Source organism: Necator americanus, chromosome II, assembly GCF_031761385.1.
Source record: "Necator americanus strain Aroian chromosome II, whole genome shotgun sequence".
Classification (NCBI taxonomy): Eukaryota; Metazoa; Nematoda; class Chromadorea; order Rhabditida; family Ancylostomatidae; genus Necator; species Necator americanus.
The window spans coordinates 24,856,170-24,880,276 of NC_087372.1; the positions used below are offsets into that span (position 1 = coordinate 24,856,170).

The 24,107-nt window shown below is 43.2% G+C and overlaps 3 protein-coding genes across 5 annotated transcripts; 1 reads left to right on the forward strand and 2 right to left on the reverse strand.

Annotated features, from left to right (window-relative positions):
* Positions 1-220: 220 nt before the first annotated feature.
* On the forward strand, positions 221-8,198 carry RB195_019368 (uncharacterized protein; the record flags this gene model as incomplete). The annotated part of the gene is made up of 13 exons (XM_013435435.2): positions 221-289; positions 1,002-1,130; positions 1,465-1,605; positions 1,949-2,173; positions 2,230-3,069; positions 3,133-3,303; positions 3,361-3,694; positions 3,755-4,629; positions 4,687-7,140; positions 7,196-7,411; positions 7,471-7,599; positions 7,691-7,786; positions 7,986-8,198. The coding sequence occupies 13 exons, from the start codon at positions 221-223 to the stop codon at positions 8,196-8,198; spliced, it is 5,892 nt and encodes a 1,963-aa protein (XP_013290889.2).
* A 3,897-nt stretch (positions 8,199-12,095) lies between these two features.
* On the reverse strand, positions 12,096-12,680 carry RB195_019369 (uncharacterized protein; the record flags this gene model as incomplete). Its single annotated transcript, XM_064187184.1, has 1 exon — positions 12,096-12,680. One exon carries the CDS (start codon positions 12,678-12,680, stop codon positions 12,096-12,098), a length of 585 nt encoding a protein of 194 aa, XP_064043065.1.
* A 914-nt stretch (positions 12,681-13,594) lies between these two features.
* Positions 13,595-24,049, reverse strand: RB195_019370 (uncharacterized protein; the record flags this gene model as incomplete). 3 transcript variants are annotated; one of them, XM_064187187.1, is made up of 27 exons in its annotated part: positions 13,595-13,644; positions 13,897-13,920; positions 14,064-14,140; positions 14,208-14,317; positions 14,384-14,424; positions 14,477-14,579; positions 14,641-14,721; positions 14,817-14,960; positions 15,025-15,095; positions 15,246-15,441; positions 15,685-15,804; positions 17,241-17,396; positions 17,456-17,530; positions 17,580-17,692; positions 17,744-17,751; positions 17,833-18,010; positions 18,879-19,030; positions 19,085-19,185; positions 19,249-19,365; positions 21,923-22,013; positions 22,081-22,194; positions 22,281-22,427; positions 22,533-22,646; positions 22,709-22,811; positions 22,871-22,939; positions 23,758-23,882; positions 23,934-24,049. In XM_064187187.1, 27 exons carry the CDS (start codon positions 24,047-24,049, stop codon positions 13,595-13,597), a joined length of 2,796 nt encoding a protein of 931 aa, XP_064043067.1. The 3 variants fall into 3 exon arrangements, with proteins under 3 accessions (XP_064043067.1, XP_064043066.1, XP_064043068.1); XM_064187186.1 differs by lacking the exon at positions 15,685-15,804; XM_064187185.1 differs by lacking the exons at positions 13,595-13,644; positions 13,897-13,920 and having other exon boundaries at positions 13,933-14,140; positions 14,208-14,424; positions 17,580-17,751.
* Between the last annotated feature and the right edge of the window lie 58 nt (positions 24,050-24,107).

Genomic DNA, 24,107 nt, shown 5'->3' on the forward strand with positions numbered 1-24,107 from the left:
GTTTTTTCCTATTCAAAAGGTATATGTGGATACATACACGACAACCAGCTAACCAGACAACGTATGTGACAACATGTGTCAGGTAGCGATACAGTGTAGCAGGTTAGGGATGCAGAGGTCTGCCAAATGTCTCCGAGGAAGAGCCGCCCCGAGGAAGAGGCATAGCTCGGGCACGTCTATCCACGGGACACCCGCATAACCCTCCATCCGAAAAGACATCATGGCCCTCGATCATGAAAACGATCCCGGATGGCAGTATCTGCGCCGCTCTCGTGAGCAGGCTCTTGAGGTATGGTCTTGCTTGTTCCCCTGCATTTTCATCTCCAGAATGCAGTGAGATGTAGCCACTATTCATGTCATTTCTGACAAAATCACTCTGTCGTCCTTCCTAAGCCTGGTTTCTCTATGTGTAGACTTCTATTTAGTTCATATCTTATACCGTACTTTCAACATATAAAATTCACTATACTATTCCTATCCCCCAGCCATTTCAGATTATTCTTTGCGATCCCTTAGATCACTACGACATAACTAACGTTTAACTGTACGATCCATTTGCAACATGCGTTTGCGATACCCTCTTTCGTCTCTGAAACCGTGGCAATTTTTATGACACCCATATATAATATATAATATAATATGCAGATTCTTGACAAGGAAACCTTCTTTTCCTAGTAGGAGCTAAAAAAGCTAAAGACCTATCTGTGCGGTACAATCAAGCAAGGATAAGTTCACATTATAGAACTCCAGGGACACTTTCAATTCTCAAACAACAGGCTTCAGCAGAAACCGCAATTAAGTTCTAATCTAATAAATTTGCCCTGCTTAGCAGTTTTTTCTCGAGAAAGAAAGCCAAGAAGGTCATCCTCAGCATAAGAGAAGGTTCAAGCCTTTTTCACGATCCCCTTTCTCACGTTGAATTTACGGTTTCTACTCAATGTACACTTCACAAGCCCAAATATCACATGTATTGCTCGCTACTGCACATTGTATCCTTTCAGGACCAGTCGAAACCGTACGACTCCAAAAAGAACTGCTGGATTCCCGATGCGGAAGATGGATACGTCGCAGGCGAAATCACCGCCACGAAAGGAGACCAGATCACTGTTGTCACTGCACGCGGGAATGAGGTTCTCCCAATTTGATCTACGGGGGGGGGGAGGATTATGCGGATCAACCCGGGGTATTTGATCTTTCTGGGAAGATTCTCGATCTTCCCTGTATATCGCCAACAGCTGCAGGTTTTTCTTCTGCGAGTCGTGGGTGCCGCTGTTACACACGTTGTAATACGGATGCACACGTGTGGATTTCCTCCAAAATACTTTATCTGGAAATAATGCGAGAAAGCTAAAAACAAGAGTTCATGAGTTCAAGTTTACAAATTGGACTTTAGATCTATCAAAATTTGCAGCCTTAGTGTTGCGAGTCACTTGTGATGTTACGTTTATGTGGAATTTGTTCCAGGTTACCCTCAAGAAAGAGTTGGTACAGGAGATGAATCCACCGAAGTTTGAGAAAACCGAGGACATGTCCAATTTGACTTTCCTTAACGATGCTTCCGTTCTTCATAATTTGCGATCTCGTTATGCTGCTATGCTTATCTACGTGAGTTTCCAGCATCGATCACTTCACTGATCCCTGCTCCATTCAAACAGCAGCCAAGCATTTTTCATAGTGGGTTGTAGGTAGAAAATTGCGTCAAGGCAAGAAGAAAATCACATCTGTTGCCTAGTCAATGATAAACTGGTAGTCTTGGTAGTCGAGTGCCGCTAGTCACTTCCTCCGCCGAGATTACACTAAGTTCGCTGCTAGCAATTGAGCTCATCTGTCCCATCTCAACTATGCGGCATTTGTTATGCGAAGAGCTGTTCTGTGAATAGGAGTGGGACCAAGGAAGTTACTATACCAGCGGGAAAGGTTTCAAGAAAAAACACAAAATCCTTTACAGACCTACTCTGGCTTGTTCTGTGTTGTGATCAACCCATACAAACGTCTTCCTATCTACACCGAGTCAGTGGCAAAAATGTTCATGGGCAAGAGAAGAACAGAAATGCCTCCGCATCTCTTCGCTGTATCCGATTTGGCATACAGAAATATGCTCCAAGACCACGAAAATCAGTCTATGCTCATTACAGGAGAATCGGGAGCAGGAAAGACCGAAAACACCAAGAAGGTCCTAAAGATGCAGTTCACTTTTCCTCACTCTCTTCTATATAAATTTACTTTCAGGTAATTGCTTACTTTGCCACAGTCGGTGCTAGCCAACAAGAAGGAGGTGCCGGTGATGGAAAGAAAAAAGTAACACTCGAGGATCAGATTGTCCAGACAAACCCCGTATTGGAGGCGTTCGGTAACGCGAAGACCGTTCGAAACAACAACTCTTCTCGTTTCGGAAAATTCATTCGAATTCACTTCTCAAAAGCAGGACGACTTGCATCTTGTGATATCGAGCACTACCTTCTCGAGAAGTCTCGAGTGATTCGTCAAGCCCCTGGAGAGCGCTGCTACCATATCTTCTATCAGATATTTTCTGATTTCAAACCTGAGTTGAAGAAAACTCTTGAACTCGACAAACCTTTGAAGGACTACTGGTTTGTGGCACAGGCTGAGTTGACCATCGATGGAGTTAACGACACTGAGGAGTTCCAACTCACAGACGAAGCTTTCGACATTTTGAATTTCTCTGAACAAGAAAAGTTGGATTGCTATCGTCTCATGGCTGCATTGATGCACATGGGTAACATGAAATTCAAACAACGTCCTCGCGAGGAGCAGGCCGAGCCAGATGGTACTGACGAAGCAGAGAAAGCATCAAACATGTATGGAGTAAACAGCGAGGAGTTCCTGAAAGCACTCACGAAGCCCCGCGTAAAGGTCGGAACGGAATGGGTCTCGAAAGGACAGAACATGGAACAGGTCAATTGGGCCACCGGTGCTATGGCCAAAGGTCTTTACTCACGTGTGTTCAATTGGCTTGTGAAAAAGTGTAACCTCACTCTTGATCAACAAGGAATTTCCCGTGATTTCTTCATCGGAGTGTTGGATATTGCTGGTTTCGAAATTTTCGACGTGAGTGCTGCTCGTTGATGAAATTCAGAATGCATGACATTGTGAAGTAATGGATCATTTCAGTTCAACTCGTTTGAGCAGCTGTGGATCAACTTCGTGAACGAGAAGTTGCAGCAATTCTTCAATCACCATATGTTCGTGCTGGAACAGGAAGAATACGCTCGTGAGGGTATTCAATGGACCTTCATCGATTTCGGTCTTGATCTTCAAGCTTGTATTGAGCTCATCGAGAAGGTAGTTCCAGTATCATAGTAATATCATTTTATGTTTTTTATTGTTTTCATATTCCAGCCTTTGGGTATCATTTCCATGCTTGATGAGGAGTGCATTGTTCCGAAGGCCACTGATCTGACGCTTGCACAGAAACTAAACGAGCAGCATCTTGGCAAGCACCCCAACTTCGAGAAGCCAAAACCGCCAAAGGGCAAGCAGGCTGAAGCTCACTTCGCCATGCGGCACTATGCCGGCACCGTGAGATACAACGTGACCAACTGGCTTGAGAAGAACAAGGATCCCCTTAACGACACTGTCGTTACGGTCATGAAGGCATCGAAGGGTAATGACCTTCTCGTCGAGATCTGGCAGGATTACACTACCCAAGAAGAGGCCGCCGTGAAAGCGAAAGGTAAGGTGAAATTGAGCGTGACGAAAAAGCTATAAGGAAGAAATCAATTACGATTTTCAGAAGGCGGCGGTGGAAAGAAGAAAGGAAAGTCCGGTTCATTCATGACTGTTTCCATGCTTTACCGTGAATCACTGAACAACCTCATGACTATGCTGAACAAAACTCACCCACATTTTATCCGTTGCATTATTCCGAACGAGAAGAAGGCGTCCGGAGTCATCGACGCAGCGCTTGTTCTCAACCAGTTGACTTGCAACGGTGTACTGGAAGGTATCCGTATTTGTCGCAAAGGTTTCCCCAATAGAACTCTTCATCCTGACTTTGTGCAACGGTATGCAATCCTCGCCGCAAAAGAAGCCAAATCTGATGATGATAAGAAGAAATGCGCTGAGGCGATTATGTCCAGGTTGGTCAATGATGGAGCTCTGACTGAAGAGATGTTCCGTATTGGTCTTACCAAGGTGTTTTTCAAAGCGGGAGTTCTTGCACATCTTGAAGACCTTCGTGACGAGAAGCTTTCCATAATTATGACTGGATTCCAAGGTCAAATCCGCTGGTTCCTTGGACTTGCTGATCGCAAGCGAAGAATGGAACAGCGTGCTGGCCTGCTGATTGTTCAGCGCAATGTTCGCTCGTGGTGCACCTTGCGTACCTGGGAATGGTTCAAACTGTATGGAAAGGTTAAGCCTATGCTCAAGGCTGGAAAAGAAGCCGAAGAGTTGGAGAAAATTAATGACAAGGTCAAACAGCTTGAGGAGAGTTTGGCTAAAGAAGAAAAACTGCGTAAAGAACTTGAGGACAGCTCTACCAAACTGCTGGAAGAGAAGAACAACTTGTTCACGAATCTTGAAAGCACCAAAGGACAACTATCCGATGCCGAAGAACGTCTCGCCAAGTTGCAGGCTTTGAAAGGAGATGCTGACAAGCAACTATCGGTACGTTTTTGAGAGTGTGGGCTGGGACTTCGAAATAACTCATTCTTCTTGTTTTAGGAGCTGAACGAACGCCTTGCTGATCAGGAGGACCGCAATGCCGATGTGCAACGTGCCAAGAAGAAGATCGAGTCAGAAGTCGAATCACTTAAGAAACAGATTCAAGATCTTGAGATGAGCTTGAGGAAGGCTGAGTCTGAAAAACAGTCCAAGGACCATCAGATTCGCTCCCTCCAAGATGAAATGCAGCAACAGGATGAAGCGATAGCAAAGCTGAACAAGGAAAAGAAGCACCAAGAGGAGATAAACCGCAAGCTAATGGAGGATCTTCAATCTGAAGAAGACAAGGGTAACCATACGAACAAGGTAAAGGCAAAGCTCGAGCAAACTCTTGATGATCTCGAAGACAGTCTCGAGCGTGAGAAGAGATCTCGCGCTGATCTTGACAAGCAGAAGAGAAAGGTAGAGGGTGAGCTCAAAATTGCTCAGGAAAACATCGATGAGGGTGCTCGTCAACGACACGATCTCGAAAACAATCTTAAAAAGAAGGAGAGTGAACTACATACTGTTAGTAGCCGCTTAGAAGACGAACAAGCTCTTGTCAGTAAGCTTCAACGACAGATCAAAGAAGGACAAAGTCGCATCTCTGAACTTGAGGAAGAGCTTGAAAGCGAACGTCAATCACGTGCCAAAGCCGACCGCGCCAAGTCGGATCTCCAGCGAGAACTCGAGGAGTTAGGAGATCGTCTCGATGAGCAGGGAGGAGCCACAGCTGCCCAAGTAGAGCTTAACAAGAAGCGCGAAGCTGAGCTTGCTAAGTTGCGAAGAGACCTTGAAGAAGCTAACATGAACCACGAGAACCAGCTCGGTGGGCTCAGGAAGAAGCACACCGATGCCGTTGCCGAGCTGACTGATCAACTTGATCAACTGCAAAAGCAAAAGGCAAAGATCGAGAAGGAGAAGATTCAGGCAAATCACGAAGCAGAAGAGCTTGCTGCTCAGCTCGATGCCGAAACATCGGCCAAGCTGAACAACGAAAAGCTTGCCAAGCAGTTTGAACTCCAGCTGACGGAACTTCAATCGAAGTGCGATGAACAATCCCGCCAACTTCAGGACTTCTCATCACTTAAAGGTCGTCTGCACAGCGAAAATTCTGAAATTAGCCGTCAATTAGAGGATGCCGAGTCACAGTTGAACCAATTCTCTCGCCTTAAGAGCCAGTTGACTAGTCAGCTTGAGGAGGCACGTCGCACTGCTGACGAAGAAGCACGAGAACGTCAAACCCTAGCAGCTCAAGCAAAGAACTACCAACACGAAGCAGAACAGCTTCAGGAAAGTCTCGAAGAAGAAATTGAATCCAAGAACGAAGTGATGCGTCAGCTCAGCAAAGCGAACGCCGAGATCCAACAATGGAAAGCACGTTTCGAAGGCGAAGGACTTATCAAAGCAGACGAACTTGAAGATGCTAAGAGACGCCAAGCACAGAAGATTAATGAGCTGCAAGAAGCTCTCGATGCTGCTAATTCGAAGATCGCCTCGCTCGAAAAGACGAAGAGTCGCCTTGTTGGAGATCTTGACGATGCACAAGTTGATGTAGAACGCGCCAACGCCTTCGCTAGTGCTCTTGAGAAGAAGCAGAAGGGCTTTGACAAAGTCATTGATGAATGGAGAAAGAAGACTGATGATCTTGCTGCTGAGCTCGACGGAGCACAACGAGATGCGCGCAACACCTCAACCGAACTATTCAAAGCCAAAAATGCGCAAGAAGAGCTGCTTGAGGTAGTAGAAGGACTCCGACGCGAAAACAAGAGTCTCAGCCAGGAAATCAAGGACCTGACCGACCAACTTGGTGAGGGTGGTAGATCTGTACATGAAATGCAGAAGATCATTCGCCGACTCGAAATCGAGAAAGAAGAATTACAGCATGCTCTCGACGAGGCTGAAGCGGCACTTGAAGCTGAGGAGAGCAAAGTCTTGCGAGCACAAGTTGAAGTATCGCAGATACGCTCTGAGATAGAGAAACGCATTCAGGAAAAAGAAGAGGAGTTCGAAAACACTCGCAAGAACCATCAGCGTGCCATGGATTCGATGCAAGCTTCACTTGAAACAGAAGCCAAAGGCAAAGCTGAACTTTTGAGAGTTAAGAAGAAGTTGGAGGCCGACATTAATGAACTCGAAATCGCACTTGATCATGCTAACAAGGCTAATGCTGATGCGCAAAAGAATTTGAAGCGCTACCAGGAGCAGATCCGCGAGCTTCAACTCCAGGTCGAAGAAGAGCAGAGGCAACGAGACGACGTCCGCGAACAGTTCTTCAACGCCGAGAAACGCGCAACACTTTTGCAATCTGAAAAAGAAGAGCTTCTGGTCGCCAATGAATCAGCCGAACGGGCTAGGAAACAGGCCGAATATGAGGCTGCTGATGCGCGTGACCAAGTCAATGAGCTCTCAGGGCAAACCGCTTCACTTGCTGCTTCGAAGAGAAAACTCGAAGGCGAAATTCAGGCCATTCATGTAGGTTGTTCTTGATGACACTTTCAGTGATGTTCAATGAATGGCATATTTGCAGGCCGACTTGGACGAAACCCTCAACGAATTCAAAGCTGCTGAAGAACGAAGCAAGAAGGCAATGGCTGATGCAACTCGCTTGGCAGAAGAACTCCGCCAAGAGCAAGAGCATTCACAGCATATTGACCGTATGCGTAAGGGACTTGAGCAGCAGCTCAAAGAGATGCAAGTTCGTCTGGATGAGGCCGAGGCTGCTGCACTGAAAGGAGGCAAAAAGGTAGTCAGTTCGAGAGTCTTCCGCGAAAAAAATCGAGAAACAACAGTCGCGTTGTTTAGGTTATTGCCAAGTTGGAGCAACGTGTAAGAGAAGTGGAGTCGGAACTTGACGCCGAACAACGCCGATACCAAGAGGCCAACAAGAATCTGGGCAAGGCGGATCGACGGGTCCGAGAACTTCAATTCCAGGTGAGTGTAGAACTCTACTGCTACCGAATCAGTCTTGAATAGTACGTTTGCATTGCATGGTTCAGAAACGCAGAATAGACTCTTGCTTCAGGTCGACGAGGATAAGAAGAACTTTGAGCGACTTCAGGACCTGATCGACAAGCTGCAAAACAAACTTAAGACTCAGAAGAGGCAGATTGAGGAAGCGGTAAGTCATGGTTTCATACTTGGTTTCATACTGCTCGACGGGTAATTAAAGTTTGATGTTCTGGTTCAAATTGCATGCGCACAGCTGTGCACAGCTGTCATCTGCATCAAAAGAATGTAAGAGTCGGAGAAAAAAACCTCAAAATGAGCGCAGTGCTATTTCGGTAGTCCTGGAAAATTAAAAAGCTCCGAATATTTAGGAAGAGCTGGCTAACCTGAACCTGCAGAAGTATCGTCAGATCCAACACCAACTTGAAGATGCCGAAGAACGCGCTGATGTCGCCGAAAACTCGTTATCGAAGATGAGGGCCAAGTCACGGTCCAGCGCCTCCGTAGCTCCTGGCGGTCTTCAGACCTCACAATCGGCCACCGTTATGCGATCACCTTCCCGTGCACGTGCCAGCGACTTCTAATCTTCACATTTTTCCAGTTTTCCTTCTAGTTTATAGTATAAGCATCTAGAGATCTAATAATGTAACTATAATAACAGTATACAGTTTTGTTGAGTAATCGACGTAAAAGTTGTCTTCATTGTGAGAGACGGTGACCAAAAGCAGTTGCTGTCCCGCATTTCCCCACCTTTTAGATTGTTGTATAGATATTCACCTCCATTCACTCAGTTGAAAAAATAGACATATAAACAATTTTGAAGTTTCTGTGAGAAGCGCTGAACTTCTAGATCATTTGAGAGTAAAAGCAATACAAAGCTTACATAAATATGTGAGGAACTTCTCGTGTGAGAAGCCAAACTCGAAAGAAATGTTTAGAACTGTGAGATTGTTCAACTAAATTACGAAAACTTAACTTTATAATGAGACATGGAAAATAATAAAGTATAAAAAAGTAAAGTGTATGGAATTGATCAATCCCAAAGGATGGGAACACGCGCTCGATTTCAATTCAGAATTTTACGAGGTTTAGGAATGCGCGCGCCGAATTACAAAGACTTATAGTCGGGTCGAAACGACATGATTCACGAGTGCAGTTGCGGTACATCTATGTACGCGCTCGAAACGGCGCGATGGAGGCAGCAGTTGGAACCAAGTTGGGACCATCGCAAACTGCAGCGATGGGTGGTGCAAGCAAGGCTTTCACCGCTCCTAGCCGCTACGCTCCATCGAAGCTCCTCGAGAGAAGCCGCGTACGCAATTGCGTACGTGCTTCATGTCGTCTTTACCCTACTATACGTGGCCGAGCCGTTGTGTCACATCAGTGTTTGCATTCTCACAGACAAGTCTGATACAAATTTATCGATCTCGGAGGGATGAAGGGTTTAGTTGGCACGAGGGCAGTTTCAAACCAGCGATCGATCGTGCAGACGGCGGACCTTTGCCGACTACGCTACGCCGCCCTATGATAATAATAACTGTGATTATTCAATAATTTTGGAACCTTACAATGCCCAACAACAACTGAATGAAACTGGTGAGCCTATATCTCCAACAGACGGAAGATACACATTTTACATGTGAATAACCTACAGCAACACTTTACACTAACTACTTAAACCTGTGGTTCTTGGTAAAACTCTTCAACTCAGAGATTAGATGAGATCTTCAACTTCGCTCTCCTTCTTTCGTTGTAATGTAATTTTGATTGACTGAAATGGGATGCAGGATATGATTACTCATTTAAGTTCAAGTTTATCGTTAAACTAACAGAACGAAGCTGCAGAAAAATGATGATGGATGTCGGTTTTTGATCTTAATCTTCCTTGTATTGTCATTATACGACTAGAACCTAATTTTACTAAACATAGTAGGAACCACCAAAATTTCTTTCAACAAGAAGCAAGTCTCTTCATTCAGCTACTGTAAAAATCTATACTTCTGGATTTGATGAATTCTTCTAGGGCTTCTTCCACGAATGCTGAAAATTCGCGAATGCAAGAAGTTGCCGAAATGCTTGAGAAGGTGGAAGTCAGTTGGTGAGTCGTCAAGGAATGTGGCGGATAGAGTAAAGCAAATAAATTATAAATTTCCTAGAGATATAACGTGAAACGTCAGCATAATCATCGTCGTGACGCACAAACAGCGTCGACTAACACTGAGAAGCAGGCAAGGGTGAACTTTTTCAGTTCCTACATGCCTCGTCAACGTTGTCGCGCTTGTTTCATTTTGATGGCCTCCTAACGGTATTAATCTATACAATTGGTTTGGCTGGGTCGCATGAAACTAAAGTCGAAAATCCCAGACATGGACTCCCGAAAGGTTGCAGAACATTATTTCGTTTGGTATAAATATGGTTTGAAAAAGGGATTGTGTGTTTCACTTCGACTCAACCACTGATTTTACCATTTAAGTTTGTTGTTTAGAAACACCTTTTTCTTAGAGATCGACCAGAAACTTTTGTTATGCAAAACAAACGCAGAGCAGGGCGCAAAACAAAAATCTCCCTGGTTTTGGTTCACTTTATACGGCATCCACCTACCAGCTTTTTTTTTCTGCAATATGCTACACGACCGTCGAATGATCTCAGGTGAGTACGTTATTCCATAACTTCTCGTGCAATTTTCAGTCTTTTTCAAGAAATTGAATCAGATCATAGTACGATTTTGTGCAGCAACGGTCCATTAACCTCGTTCCAAACTTAATTGCTGCCAGGTTAGGTTTCAGAGTAACCAATTTTCATTTGGTAAAAGTGAATTCAACAAAAATTCTGCCTCAAAGGCATCACTCCACGAATCTGGGGTGGTTCGGGTTTCAGGTGGGTTATGGCTATACGGAGTCGAGAGATTCTGTCTATTTCCTCCTAATTGCCGTAAAAAACGGTCCGGAAGACACGACTTCGAGCGTTTCGGCGCGCTATTTTCGACGAGTTCGACTGGAGCGCGTCAGCCCTGTGCACACGCCGCATCTTCCAGGCCGTTTTTTACGGCAATTAGGAAGAAATGGACGGAATCACCCCCTTTTCATAATCTACTATCCCGTATAAGAATACTCCACCTGAAATCCGTACCACCCCAGATTTTGGGGTGATGCCTTTAACAGCAAACCCACAGCTCTAAAACTTGAAGGCAAAGAAACTTTTGATTTCAAAGAAAAAGGAAAGCAAATACATATTTAATACGCGTAAGTAGTGTAGCATCAAGGTGACACTTCTCCGGTGAAGGCGAACAGTTAGCCTTCTTTACGGAGAGGAAGCTCATTGTTTGTTATATATACATATAATTTTTCTGCACACAACCCATGAAACAGAATCATGTATGATTCCGGTCGGCTGCCCACCTACCATGATTTTCGATAGAGGATTTGAGTAGACCCAAATCTGCTTCAACTTATCAGGCTCTAGGCGTAATTTATAGGCTGCAACTAGCTAGGGGGACAAGAAGTTGAACTTTCGTACTGCCTTCCGCTAATATTACAAGATCATCAGCATGCTCGAGATCGATCCAGGAGCGTCTTGATAGAGCTAAGAGTGTGTCGGCTGGACACTTATCGACTGTCCTACGCATGTTGTCATTGATGGCGGATGAGAAGGGTGCTGCTACTGATTCTCTTCTTACTCGATTTACCTCTTTAAACGTTGTAGTGTTGTAGTCGGCTCGTGTTCAAACTGCAGTTGTTCGTTCATTCATGTCTCCCTGTAGTAGTATCAAATAGTAGTAGAACGAGCTCTCATGGTACTCCATCGGTGCAAAGCGCCTTGACAGACTTCGTTGAAAGGAATCGAATGCGGCTTCGATCTTTTCGTCAATCCATATTGAATGGGTGATCATCTCACGAATCTCGTTGTTCGAAGTTTGCTTCAGCGGATAACACCATTTTCCAAGCACATCGGAGTGGTGTTCGAGACCTATCTTTGCGTGAATCGCATGAATTCTTCGCATGAATTCAACTGCCGGCTGGCTGAGTATCTTGGATATCAACGTGTTGAATTTATCATAAAAAGCGTTCTCATAAATCTTCACCAGCCTCCGTAGGTGCGCGAGCACTTATGATCGGGAGTGTGTGTCTTCTGCGATCTTGCAATCGTACAGTTGTGCGTCTTGACGAAGTTGAGCCAAATTTCTGCTCTAAGTTATTGTAATCGTTCCTCACAGCTACCGGGCAGGCTCTTACTTTCTTATCAGCATCGCGCAGTATTTGGTCTAACTTTCGATCCTGATGAGAAGACGTCCTTTGATGCGGTTATTCTGCAATGCAACAAATGGCGGTTGTAAATATCGTAGCAATTGGACATACCATTAGGATGTTCGGAGAGTATCTGCCGAAATACGGCAAAACTTCAAAACAACACAACTTTTTAACAACATTTTATTACTCGACAAAATAATCTCCATCAACATCGACAAACCTTCTGGCAACGTCTCACAAGAGCGACTTGGAGGCGAAGAAAGCCCGGTCATTTTCGAGGTGATCACACTCATCGCAGCGCTTCTCTTCCAGGTGATGCTGAAGCGATCGGAAGATGTGGTAGTCGCTGGGGGCCAGGTCCGGGCTGTACGGTGCGGGCGGTAGAACTTCCCATCCGAGCTCCAAAATTTTCTGGGAAGTCTTCTTCGCGATGTGAGGGCTCGCGTTATCGTGCAGCAGGCAAACGTTGTCGAGCTTCGGGTGCTCCTTGCGGATCGTGTCGGCCAGTCTTTGCAGTTGAGCGCAGTAGACCTCGGTAGTAACTGTCGTGTTGTCCGGCAGCAGTTCGAAACGGTAGATTCCAAGAACTCCCCACCAGACGCTCAGCATGACCTTCTTCTCATGGATTTCACCTTTCACGAAAGGATCCGGCATTTCATCGCCAGCGCACCACGCACGTTTGTGGGTGTGGTTGACGTAGAGGACCCGTTTTTCATCTCCAGTGACAATGGTGTCCAGCGGGGTCGAATCTGCGGCTTTTGGAGAGCAGCTGAGTGCAGATGTCCAGGCGTCTTTGGCGGTTGCCGTCGCTGAATACATGTGGGAGCCACTGACCGAGCTTTTTCACCATTCCGAGAGATCGCAGTCCATTGCTCACAGTGGACAGCGAACAGCCAAGACTGGCAGCAAAATACCGCACACCTTCATATGAATGCTGCTCCGTCAGATTTTTCAGTTCGTCGAACGATATTTCAGTCGGTCAACTAGAGCGAGGCTAATCTTCGAGTTTGTTATTTCCGGCTTTGAAGCGCTAGAACCAGGCGCGCACAGACCGCTCAGAAGGGGCTTCAGTGCCGAATACTTGACTCGGGTTCAAGAGAGAAAACCCTGGAAGAAAACGAATATTCTGGACTGAGGTGGTGAAAGAAGACACTCCTCTTTTCCTGGATAGGCACTTCAGGCGAGACGTAAGGTTTCGCTAAATATGCAATCGCGACGAATGGATTGTTTCTGTGCAAGCTCTCGCAGAAGGTCGAGAAGGTTGGGCAGAGCTATGCTCAAGGACGACACACCACCGAAGATGATAGATCCGCCTTGGACGACAATCAGCCCGCCGATTAAGTCAATTAAGTATAAGTCATATGCATAAACTTAAGTGATCGATATGTACATCGTATAACAGCTTTATTTCCAACAATCTATCTTTTATACTGAATAGAAAATAGGTGAGAACAAAAACACAAAACTAATGAAATCAGTGTAAGTTGCAGAATGATCATCTATTATTCTCTCGTCATCCAAAGAAATTGAGCACTCATATATTGATAAAATAGATGAAGCATCAGCCAAAGCTAACCATACGAAACCTTTTATGATCTTGATAGGAACCAAACATAATAAATAAGTAATACGAAGCAAGCTTGCAGTGCTGAAATACTCACAAGGAGGTCGGGACGAATGATAAAGCTATGCTATAACTGCTTTTACGAATTTGGTAGGAACTAAGATAGCTATCATAGGGCGATGATGAAGCCAGAAAGGTTGTCTTCGTCTATCCTAATACCTGAATTAGTAGCAAACAGAAGTGGAAGTGAATCGAAGTGGAGGGAACCCTCGCAGATTTACCCAAGAAGAAACTCGTCTCCAAATTTTGTGACCATATTCTCAACTGTATCAAAGGATTACAAGAACAACAAAGATAGGTCACCACAGACTAGGCATGAACTCATGGGAACGTAACCACGATAGATTTCAACACGAGAAAGAAGAGGACGACAATATAAACACACAACCGTGTGACAAAAAAAAAGGTTACCATTAAGTTTCTTATCACCACATCCTAATAGGGTTTTCATGTCCACGCCGCAGCAAGAGCATTGTTCCGCGCCAATTTTTTGCTAATGACACTCCCAGTGATGAGCCCAAATAGTACGGCGCTGATTAACACATGGTCAAAGTCATCCTTCAGGATATCAAAGGTACCCGAAGGAGTTAGCCGAGTGAAGAAAATATCTTTACCATAGGCCAGCATAAGACTGGTGGATTCCAAACCTGACGCACTAAAAAATCAAAGATCAGCTTATATGTAAAAGATCGCGATCATAAGCAGTCTACATGAGGACTTACGCGGTTTTTATTCCTCGAACTCCGTGAACAGTCTGGTTGTAATTCACCATATCTTCCGTCGCAACAGGAATCTCGGGCATATATGGTATCATCATCTCTTCACGCATCTCCTGAGTTAATTCAAGAGGTCTAGTTGCATCCAACAGTTTACGGGTCACTTCATGAATGCCACCCACTGGCAAAGCTAGCAGTAATGATCTTGTCGTGAGCCCCTTCTCTGGAATTGAAAATGCTAATTGGTAATGATGAAAAACAAAGATGTGTCCTACCTGTTTCGCTCACTGCCATAGCTTCGATACCTTGAGCATAGATAAAGCTTTGAGAAACAACTTCAGGGGGTTGTTTAGTAGGTGCAAAGGAATCAAAACGGTCCTGCAAACATTCAAGTAGAGATGATGATGAGCTCCAAAGAATGACTTGGTGCGGCTACAACCTTATTGGATTGCTCGCTACCTTCGTAGAGCTCAAGCACGCCGATCTCGGTACGCCGCCCTTTTTCTGACCAGTACGAGTACTGAAAAGTAAAAACTAGTATCGAAGGGAAAAGAAAACAAGACATATGACAAACAAGAAAGGAAAGAGATAATCATGATAATTTTCAACGCCCACCGCAATCCAGTGTTCACAATGAACAAGATGGACGGGTGCGGCAGCTTTAGTTAAACGAGCTGAGTGAATCATCTGACCAGATACCACATCCACGAGGAAGATCGATAAATATTGATGGATCGAATCAATAGCGGCGATAGCAACCTTAAAATAATTATTAGGAAAGAAGAAAACTTCAGCGCTGTTATATGTGATAATTAACACCAACCAAATTGGGATTCGCATACTTATACTGGACGTTGCGATCGATCAATACGCGTCCTTGCGAATGTACTTTCTCTGAAGACAAAAGGAGATGAATGTTCTCGAAAAATACTGTGGCTCGTTTCATCTATGGTGTTCGCGCATCTTCGCTCCTTACACAGCGCTTACTCCCGACGAAAGGGACACGGGCTGTGACAGTTCTACAAGTACTAATAAAGAACTTACGGTGACGAGGCTTTCCTTTTACTATGACGATTTTCTCAGAAGGAGCTAGATGTAGATCAGAGGCCCATGTTTTAATAATTTTCTTCTCCGCTAGGTTGACCTTGGTTCCAGAAATACGCGAAGACTCCACATTAAAAAGATAAACAGGAGCTGCAGAGCTCAAAATTTCGTCTGGTTGTGGAGGATAAATGTAGACCTACAATCAAGAAATAGATATCATGATATGGATGAGAAAAGAATCGGTGTGAAAAAGCATTTTCTCGTAAGTTAGTGGAACAGCTTTGCGAACAACCAAGATGTAAAGAAAAATTAGAGAAAAAAGTCGTAGCCACAGTTTAGAAGTGTATTATCAAGTAGGATGTGAGTGAGTATCCCAGAGTAAATGTAAATAAAACAAGCTTGAAATAATTTCTGACATTTCTCTTGTAATATGGCTTACTCGTTGTTGCTCCTCGGAAGAACATGTTAAGCAACTCAAGGTGAAGTTCGAAAGAATGCGGTGGGGTGGAATTTTAATGTCATGTCCACATCTTCTGCCAAATGCATTCTCCATGGACATCTGACACATTCACTTTGCAGCAGCAGTTAAAGTATATTTAAAGTAGTTAAAGAGTAAGTAGTTAAAGTTTAAGTTAATTAGTTAATAATTTCAGTTAGTTTAAGTAGTTAAAGATATATTTTCTTTTTAATTTGGACATTTCCGCTACTATACTTGCAGTAAATAAGCACAAACAATGATTTTCCAAGTTGTCCAGTTTTTATTTACGTGTTGGAATCTCTCCACAAAATTGACAGGGGTTGAGGTGCATTTCACGACTGTCTCAGTGTGAATAATCCTCAATAGCATCTGGTATTCCAGAAAAAAAGGTGTAAGAAATAGCCTTGGCTTGCTGCACCCGTCCAGAGATTCAACCTATTCCGCGACTAAGTGCGAGCAATTCAGTCGTCGTCTTGCGTCAGCAGTCCAACTAATGGGACTCAAAAAGTAGCACAAACTCCCCAACCTGCAAAATCGCAGAACGTCGCGGATAGCCACTGTTTTAATACAAAGTGTTTGCTGGGTGCAAACGCTGGAGAAACTGGTGCAACCAAGACTCCTTCAGATCCCTTTTTCTGGACTACTCAATCAATCTATATCACAACATTCACAATATCAATTCGGTGATCTGATGATGTTCATAGCAGTATTAGTACCTACAGATTTCGATTCCTGAGTTCAGATCCCTATTCCACTTTTTACAAAGCATTGCGAAACCCATTTCTTCGGAGATTTTCTCTTCTCTTTATTACCAACCCGCTGCCCCTGCAACACCTTTGAAAACAGAAGAAGGGCCCTAGGAGAGACGCTTCGCCGTATCAGGGTTGAGAGATTACTGCGTTGATGTGGCTCAAGAGATCGAGTACGCATGAAGATGAAGGTCTGGTGCAGGAAAAAAAAAACAGAAAAAATCCGTCTAATGCACGTAAGCACATAATTTGCCTCTAGTGTTATATGCACACTTACTTAGTTACCATGAATTGTGTCTACGTTCGAGAAAATCACTACCACCGAATCTGCATCCTTGTAACAGTTGTACGCAGTTCACCAAAAAAAACTGCACTTCTACGAAAACGCGCCTCTTGATGTATTTATACTTCTAAACCTTTGTTTTCCGATGCTGTCAGAGTGGGGTGTCAAAAATGTTATTACGCACGGTAATTATATAGATGTATAAAGCACAGGTAAAGAAATTTCTTTGGATCTGTGACTCAAACAATCTCCAGATAATGAGAAATTATCTCTAGAGGCGCGTTGCACCAAAGGAACCTGGTATGGAAAATCCCTTCGAACGAAATCTCTGACTAACAGGTGAAATAATTAGACCAGAGTGCCACCCGGAGAGGAAAATTATTCTAACTTCAGTGTTTGATTTAGAAAAGACTAGAGTTCTCATTTTACTAGGAAACATCTCAACTGCGAGCTATGTTTAAATTACCGTTTAGAATAGAACTCACCTGACTATTTTGTCCCACAACCAGCAAAGGGTTTACATGGTTCTTGCCCACTATGTTCAACACATCTGTGCGAGATATTGGTGTCGCTAGATGGATTTTGTCCACTAATTCCCCTGTGATGGGGTTGAAAAACACCAAAACACCAGCAGAAGAAGACTACATGAAAAAAGAACTCTCAGAAGATTTTCAGGGACTGGAGGACTATGACAACTCACGAAGTCTCTAAAAACCACAGAAGCGAGTCCAGGTAGTTGATAGTGTGCCGTTGACCGGTGGATAAATAGGGGAATCTGAACAACACATAGGAAAATTGAAGCATCCATTTTAGGTACGCCTTACTTCAGTTGCTCCAAATGAACTGATCAAAGGAGCGAAGTTATCTCCTAGCCAATGGCGCCACACAATTGAACCATCGCTGCTGTCAAGTCCGAAGACCACGCCATCCAAAGATGCTACAATCAACATTTTCCGGAGATTGAAGAAATCACGTTCCAGCATCTCACCGCGGTGACTGAATAATACATAACTAATTAGTTCATTCAGTGCAGTTCAATTAATATTAAAATGACCAAATTTTAGAAAAAATAATCACCTGCTCGCCTTCGCGGCCAACCGGACATGATCAAGTAGTTTAGAAAAAGACGTCGTCCTTGTCGTAATCATATACGAGAAGGAAAATATTTGGTTGGCGGTTTTCATCAACCACTTCTGCATCTGCGAAGTTTGTGAGATTAACCGACGGATGAAGGACGACATTACATCACCAGAGCCTGAGTGAAAAGATACAGATCGCCGAGAACCACGATCTGCTTCTTAGGTAATCCACCTATAAGAAATGTACCAACAGAACTGGCTCAATTCCACTGGTTCCACGAACCACACAAGTATGGTGCGCGCATATGTCACATCAAATATTGAGAATAACGAGGATGAAATCAAGTGACATCTCTATGCTGCACGTCATAGTAGGGCGGAACCTCTAACCGCTACACTACACCCGCCCCATATAGGTTAAGTTCCTCCCAATTTTATAGGGTACGAATCTAGAAACACAATCACTGCCTAAGGTAGCGGCAACCGCCTTTCTCACCTTGTCTCGCTCCTCATCATTGCTCACTACTGATGAAGATGCTGCTCCGTACGTGCGTTCAGACATTGTTTAGCAAGTTTTATCACAGACTCCAACTCCAAATTTCCTATGTAGGATGTACGGTGCAAACATGTGGCCGTCAGCGGAACGCGAGCAAATCGTCAAAGGTGCCGGTTCAAGTTTGAGGTCCCTTTGAGTTTGAGGGACTGACAATTTTGCGTTTTATATTGTAGTATATGAACGCAGCCAGAAATGTTGGTGTTTAGATCCGCTTCTCTTGCCATCGAATTATGAATTAAGCCATGCGTCAACTCTAGACCTTACACTATATATATATATATATATATATATATATATATATATATATACACGTATATATATATATATATATATATATACACGTATATATATATATACGTATATATATCCTGAGCAAAGAAGATCACATCCACAGCGTCAACAGCACAACGGGTGAAAAACGACTTTAGGGACAAGTTCTAACTTTGTGGAATCCTCCAAAGAAAAAAAAAGGTGTAAAAGGACCTTACCTCCTTCTTCAAATTCGTCCTCTATCATCTGTTGCAACTCTGAAAGAGGGAGATCGACCATTTCAACAGCACCGATTCGAGCTAAACCTTCCTCACGCACCCATTCAGAAGCGATAGACGACTTAGCAATGTCAATAACAATAAATTCCATCCTGGATGAACACGATTTTTTTACCCTGCCCTTCAAATAACCACATCTGAATCACCTGCAGTCTCTTCCTACAGTAAGCATCTCGATAGCTTCCTTAGAGGACAAATAGACGGCATCTATTGGAGCAAAGTTTTCGTCATCAAAGGGCAGAGCAGTCTGAAAGATTATGAAGGACATTCAACGAAAACTTGAAAAATACTTAGTTAATTAGCCGCTTACTTTAAACATCTGTCGAAATGACGTCATATCGAAAACTTCGAGAGTTTTCCCACTAACGGCCACCAGGAAGTTGCCATTCAGAGCAGCAGAGTCGATTTGATGGGGAATGAGAAGTCTCTGCAACTAGCACAAGAACTTAAAGTGAAAGTATAATAATAGAGATAATAGTTAGGGAAGAACATAGCTTCAAATTAAAATGTAAGCCTTCTACATTGAACATCACGAATACCTTTTACTTTCGCTGCAAATTAATGTTCCAGTAAGAAAAAAATGCAAAATTCATATCGGAATAAGACTTCATAGTGGAATCGACAGTCAAAATCACTGTAGCGACAGAATAATTTCCTCATTCTCCCGATGTTCGCAGAGCTACCAAAGTAAACTAGCCTTTATTGCTATGAACCTTCCTGCAGAGGGCTCCAACTGTGAAACGTAGTTTCTCACGCATCTGCGTAAACCTCTAAAGACTATCACAAATACCCTTCTTGCGAAATCAACACGCTGATGTCCAAAGCTCAACACTTCAACGCTGAGACTGGTTTGGCGATTCTTCTCTAGAAAATATAAACTAATTCACATTTCTAATTGGACAGTCATTCAAAATCTGGGCCACCTTTTCTGTGGCCAGAATGAAAGATCTCGGTAGACCAAATTAATAGGAAGTTTCAAATTTCACTTCGAAAAAATCCAAGTGGAATAAGATGAATGGTTGCTTGTAGGGATAATCCTTTTTGATCAGGTGCAATCCATTTGTAATAGGATCAAAACGTCCTGAAGTCTGATGCAGTTGCGTCAGCGACGCGATGCAGTCAGAGGTTGTGATAGAAAGCACCCTCGCTGGGGATTGTCAGGTACCCACAGCCGATTAAGTCTAGAAGAAGCTGTCAGTAGGCCAGAGCTGGCATATCTTAGGCTAGCTGTGATTAATATGTCACGTACAGTCATCACCACCTACGCCACTAAACAACATCAAAAAACATAAAGCTGACAACGTTATAAAATCTTGAGTTTTGTAATGGTTACTGCGTGATAGTTGTAGTAGCCGGAAATTATGTGATACGTTTAGTTAAGATATCACTGCATTGACTTGAGGCTCTGAAGCAGATGATAAAATCTGACATGTTCTAATGTTAACTTGGATTAAGTTCTTTTCAAACCACCATTTATACGCCATCTATTTTGTTCTTCTCGCATTTCGTCGTATCACATTCATTTTATCTATAGTTTCAAAGTCTGCACCTTTGAAGACTTCTTCGGCTTCTTTTATTGCGTAATTGTTTATTTTAATAATGAGACTAAACTTCCCCATTATTGTCCCCAAAGATGTACATTTTTCAGCAGAACGAAAACCTGTTGCCTGCGTCTGCATACAGCATTCCTCCAACATTCATCAGTATTTCAAATATTCATGGTTTTCGCGATGAATTACCTAAAGAAGCAGTTTCCAAAATCCTTTTTTATGCAAAAAGCTGAAGCTTGTTTTTAAAGACTTCTTTGACCGAATCCAAAATGGTATGTTTGCAAAAAAAAGCGAATTCTTCAGTAAAACGCTGAACGTTTCGAACCAACGGTGCACTGCGGTACATATGAAAACATTTCCATCACTTGACGCTTTGATTGAACCTTGAATTGGATCTTTGTGTGGGCAAACTTAAATTCATAAAACAACAATTACTTGAATTTCGTGTTTTGACAGCATCTATACCGATCCTCTGAAGTCAAACAAAATAAAACCTTACAAAACATATAGGAATTGATCGAGAGATCTTTTCATTTCTTCTCCTTGAGCCTTGAAACAAAAACTTTCGATTTGTTTGTTTTACACAGATAAATAGAAAATATACAACTATTTTCTATTTCCGGCATTTTTTGTGCAATTGTTTGATATATCTTTGTACGTAAACGACCTATGCTCAGTGCAGAGGCAATAGCAGAGAAGAGTCTGCCTTTGCGAGGCATACTTCGTACCTTATTACAAGATGAGTAAGGTGATGGACGATTTGATGCACGGGGCCTAAAGGCATCACCCCACGAATCTAGGGTGGTGCGGGTTTTAGGTGGGTCGTAGATTATGGGGAGGAGGGTGATCGAAGATGCGGCTTCGATCGTTTCGGAGCGCTATTTTCTACAAGGAGTTCGATTGGAGCGCACCAGCCTTGTGCACGCGCCGCATATTCCGGTCCGTTTTTACGGCAATTAGCAAGAAATGGACGGAATCACCCTCCTCCACATAATCTACCACCCCGTGTCAAACCCGCGCTACCCCAGATTCGTGGGATGATGTCTTTAAGGACAGCGCAACGTCATGGCTGAAACTGCTACCTACTGTGCAGCGCGATTAGGCATCGGCGTTGCCAGTCATTTCCCCTAGGGATAAAAGTTCTTGCGGGAGCTGTGGGTACTTAACGATGCGCACCCCACCATCGCTAGCTCTGTATTCTGAGTGAAGTTAGCGATGAGTCCACCTTGATCGCAGCCCCTAGCTCCACAGCGTCGTTTCGAGTGCAGTTGTTTACGCAATAACACAATACTTTAGGCCATTTTGTAGTTATAACTGCTCTAAAAAGTTCCTTCAGGCCACACTTCACATTGAACGATTCACTACGCCAATATCATTACCACGGAACTACATCACTATGACCACCATCCTATATGTGAATGTTGAAAAACAAACCTGATCAGGACCAGTTTGTAACACATCAAAAACTGAAGCAGATGTAGAGCACTTCGTTAAAAGAAAACGCTCGTTCAAAACATCTACAGCCCTGAAGAAGGCTAAACATTTAGCAACAATAAACAGCTAATGGTGGAATATTTTAAAGGCTAAATGACCTTGCATTACATCCGAGTTTTTTCTCTTGAACATTCAAACTGGAGGATGTGAAATCTACCCAGAGCAAAGAGTCGTCATGGCCGCAGATAAGGAAGTTTCGCACAACAGCACATCTGTATTAGAATTAGATTATGTTTTATTTTTTTTTATTATTAGATTATGAGAGCTAAGAGAAAAACGAAAGGATGTTTCCACCCACGTTTCAATTGAAGTGAATTTAACGTTGAGTGATCTACGAGAACTCGCTTCACCCATACTCAGTGAAATGTCCTCCACGGTAAAGACACCATTAGCAATAGATAAGTGACGTACCACAGTATTAGTGGTCCTGATTATCGACCACTGACTTAAATGAAATGTTAGAAAAACTCCGAGAAAGATTTACTACACAACTCACAATCTGACACGATACGAGAGTGCTAATGAGGTCCAAGAAAAATCATATGCAAACCTGTATGGAACAGCCCGAGCCCACCTCTCATCACCATTCTTTGAAAAGCAAGAAATTTTCTTCGAGTTGGCGACAATAACTGATTCCTCACTCAAAACGATACTCGGTTGGACACTGAAAACGTGTCAAACTATGAAGATATTCAGGACTGAGTGGATTTATTTTACAGGACTAACCTGGTTTCAACGTCCTCGCTAATTGATTTTTGCCATAGCAACGCACCATTCCTCTTATTCCAGACCCTTACAACACGCCCACCAGCAGAAATTGTGTAGAGGGCTAACGTCACGTTACTTTTGGCGTCAATCACTCCCCGTAATATCAAACCCAGAACCTACCTTTGTCATCAACTTCCATAGCAATAGAAATCACTGGTCCTTTCACGTCCTCCTGAATACGCCGCCACACTGAAACAACTAATATCGAATAACTATTTTCTAAAGTCTTTTCTTTCCTCTCGTTCAACCACGAAAAAATAGGCATTCGAGACCAAATCGTTAATGTTCTATAAACATCTAGAACCTACCTTTCATAATACAGCAAAAAGCAACTCATGAAAGCTATTAATTTCCTGATTTTTATTGCTAATTTTTCCAATCGAAAGTTATTCACAAGATTTTTTGTACATTTTAATTACAAACACAACAAACGAATCCGCTCAAATATATCGTTTTTTGTCGAGTTGTTGATGCCACTGATGTTGCTTGCTGGCGCAATAAAATCTCACTTTTACGGTTGCTGTGTGGGGCGATGACAAATAAGGCTTTACTTTTAGACAAAACGTAGGCATTTTTGAGTTCCCTTAATAATGCTACTGACTACAGTTCCCATGCTGGGTTTTGTCGACTAGGCGCCTGCAGACCCCACCAGCGCCGACAAAACACGTGCGCGCATATGACCAAGAATCGTCGTTGACGTGAAAGGCAAGTAATGCAACCTCAAGTAGCAATCTTTAGATAATCGAGTATGAATAGCAAGAAAGCTACTCTGTAGCACGTAACTTTCTTGCACGTAACCATCGCCTTCAATATGGGCAGCGATAAGTGAGCTTCGAGTCCAGCAAAACCGCACCAGGTTTTCAGGTTGTTTTCAGCTGACTATGTCAGAAAGTGCCTCAATAATTTACAAAAGTCCTTCAAGTTTAGAAACTAGCAAAACATACTTATTTCAGGTTGAACAAGGATCTAATTAGAACTTATAAAATTATAAATCCTTACAAACAAACCTATCTGACCACTGTTAGCGGAAAGTGATGCGAAGACGTTCTCCCTAGTGGACATGAGCAAGCGATCACTCTTGCCCCAGGTGTCGAAGTGAACTTTATGCGGACAACCGACATACTGCAGTCGCCTAAATACAATCACAAGTTAAAAGATAACTATGTTAAATTAATATACTTACCAATCAAATTTCCCAACTTGGTCCTCGAAGAGAGCATAAGAAAACTCCGGCAACAAAATACAAATCAGGCAATAAAAATATATCGCCTTCATTACGAGCTGGAATTTACAGAGCATATGGCAAAGCAAAGAAAAGAACAACACATTTCCCTCGATCTTTTCTACGTCGAAAATA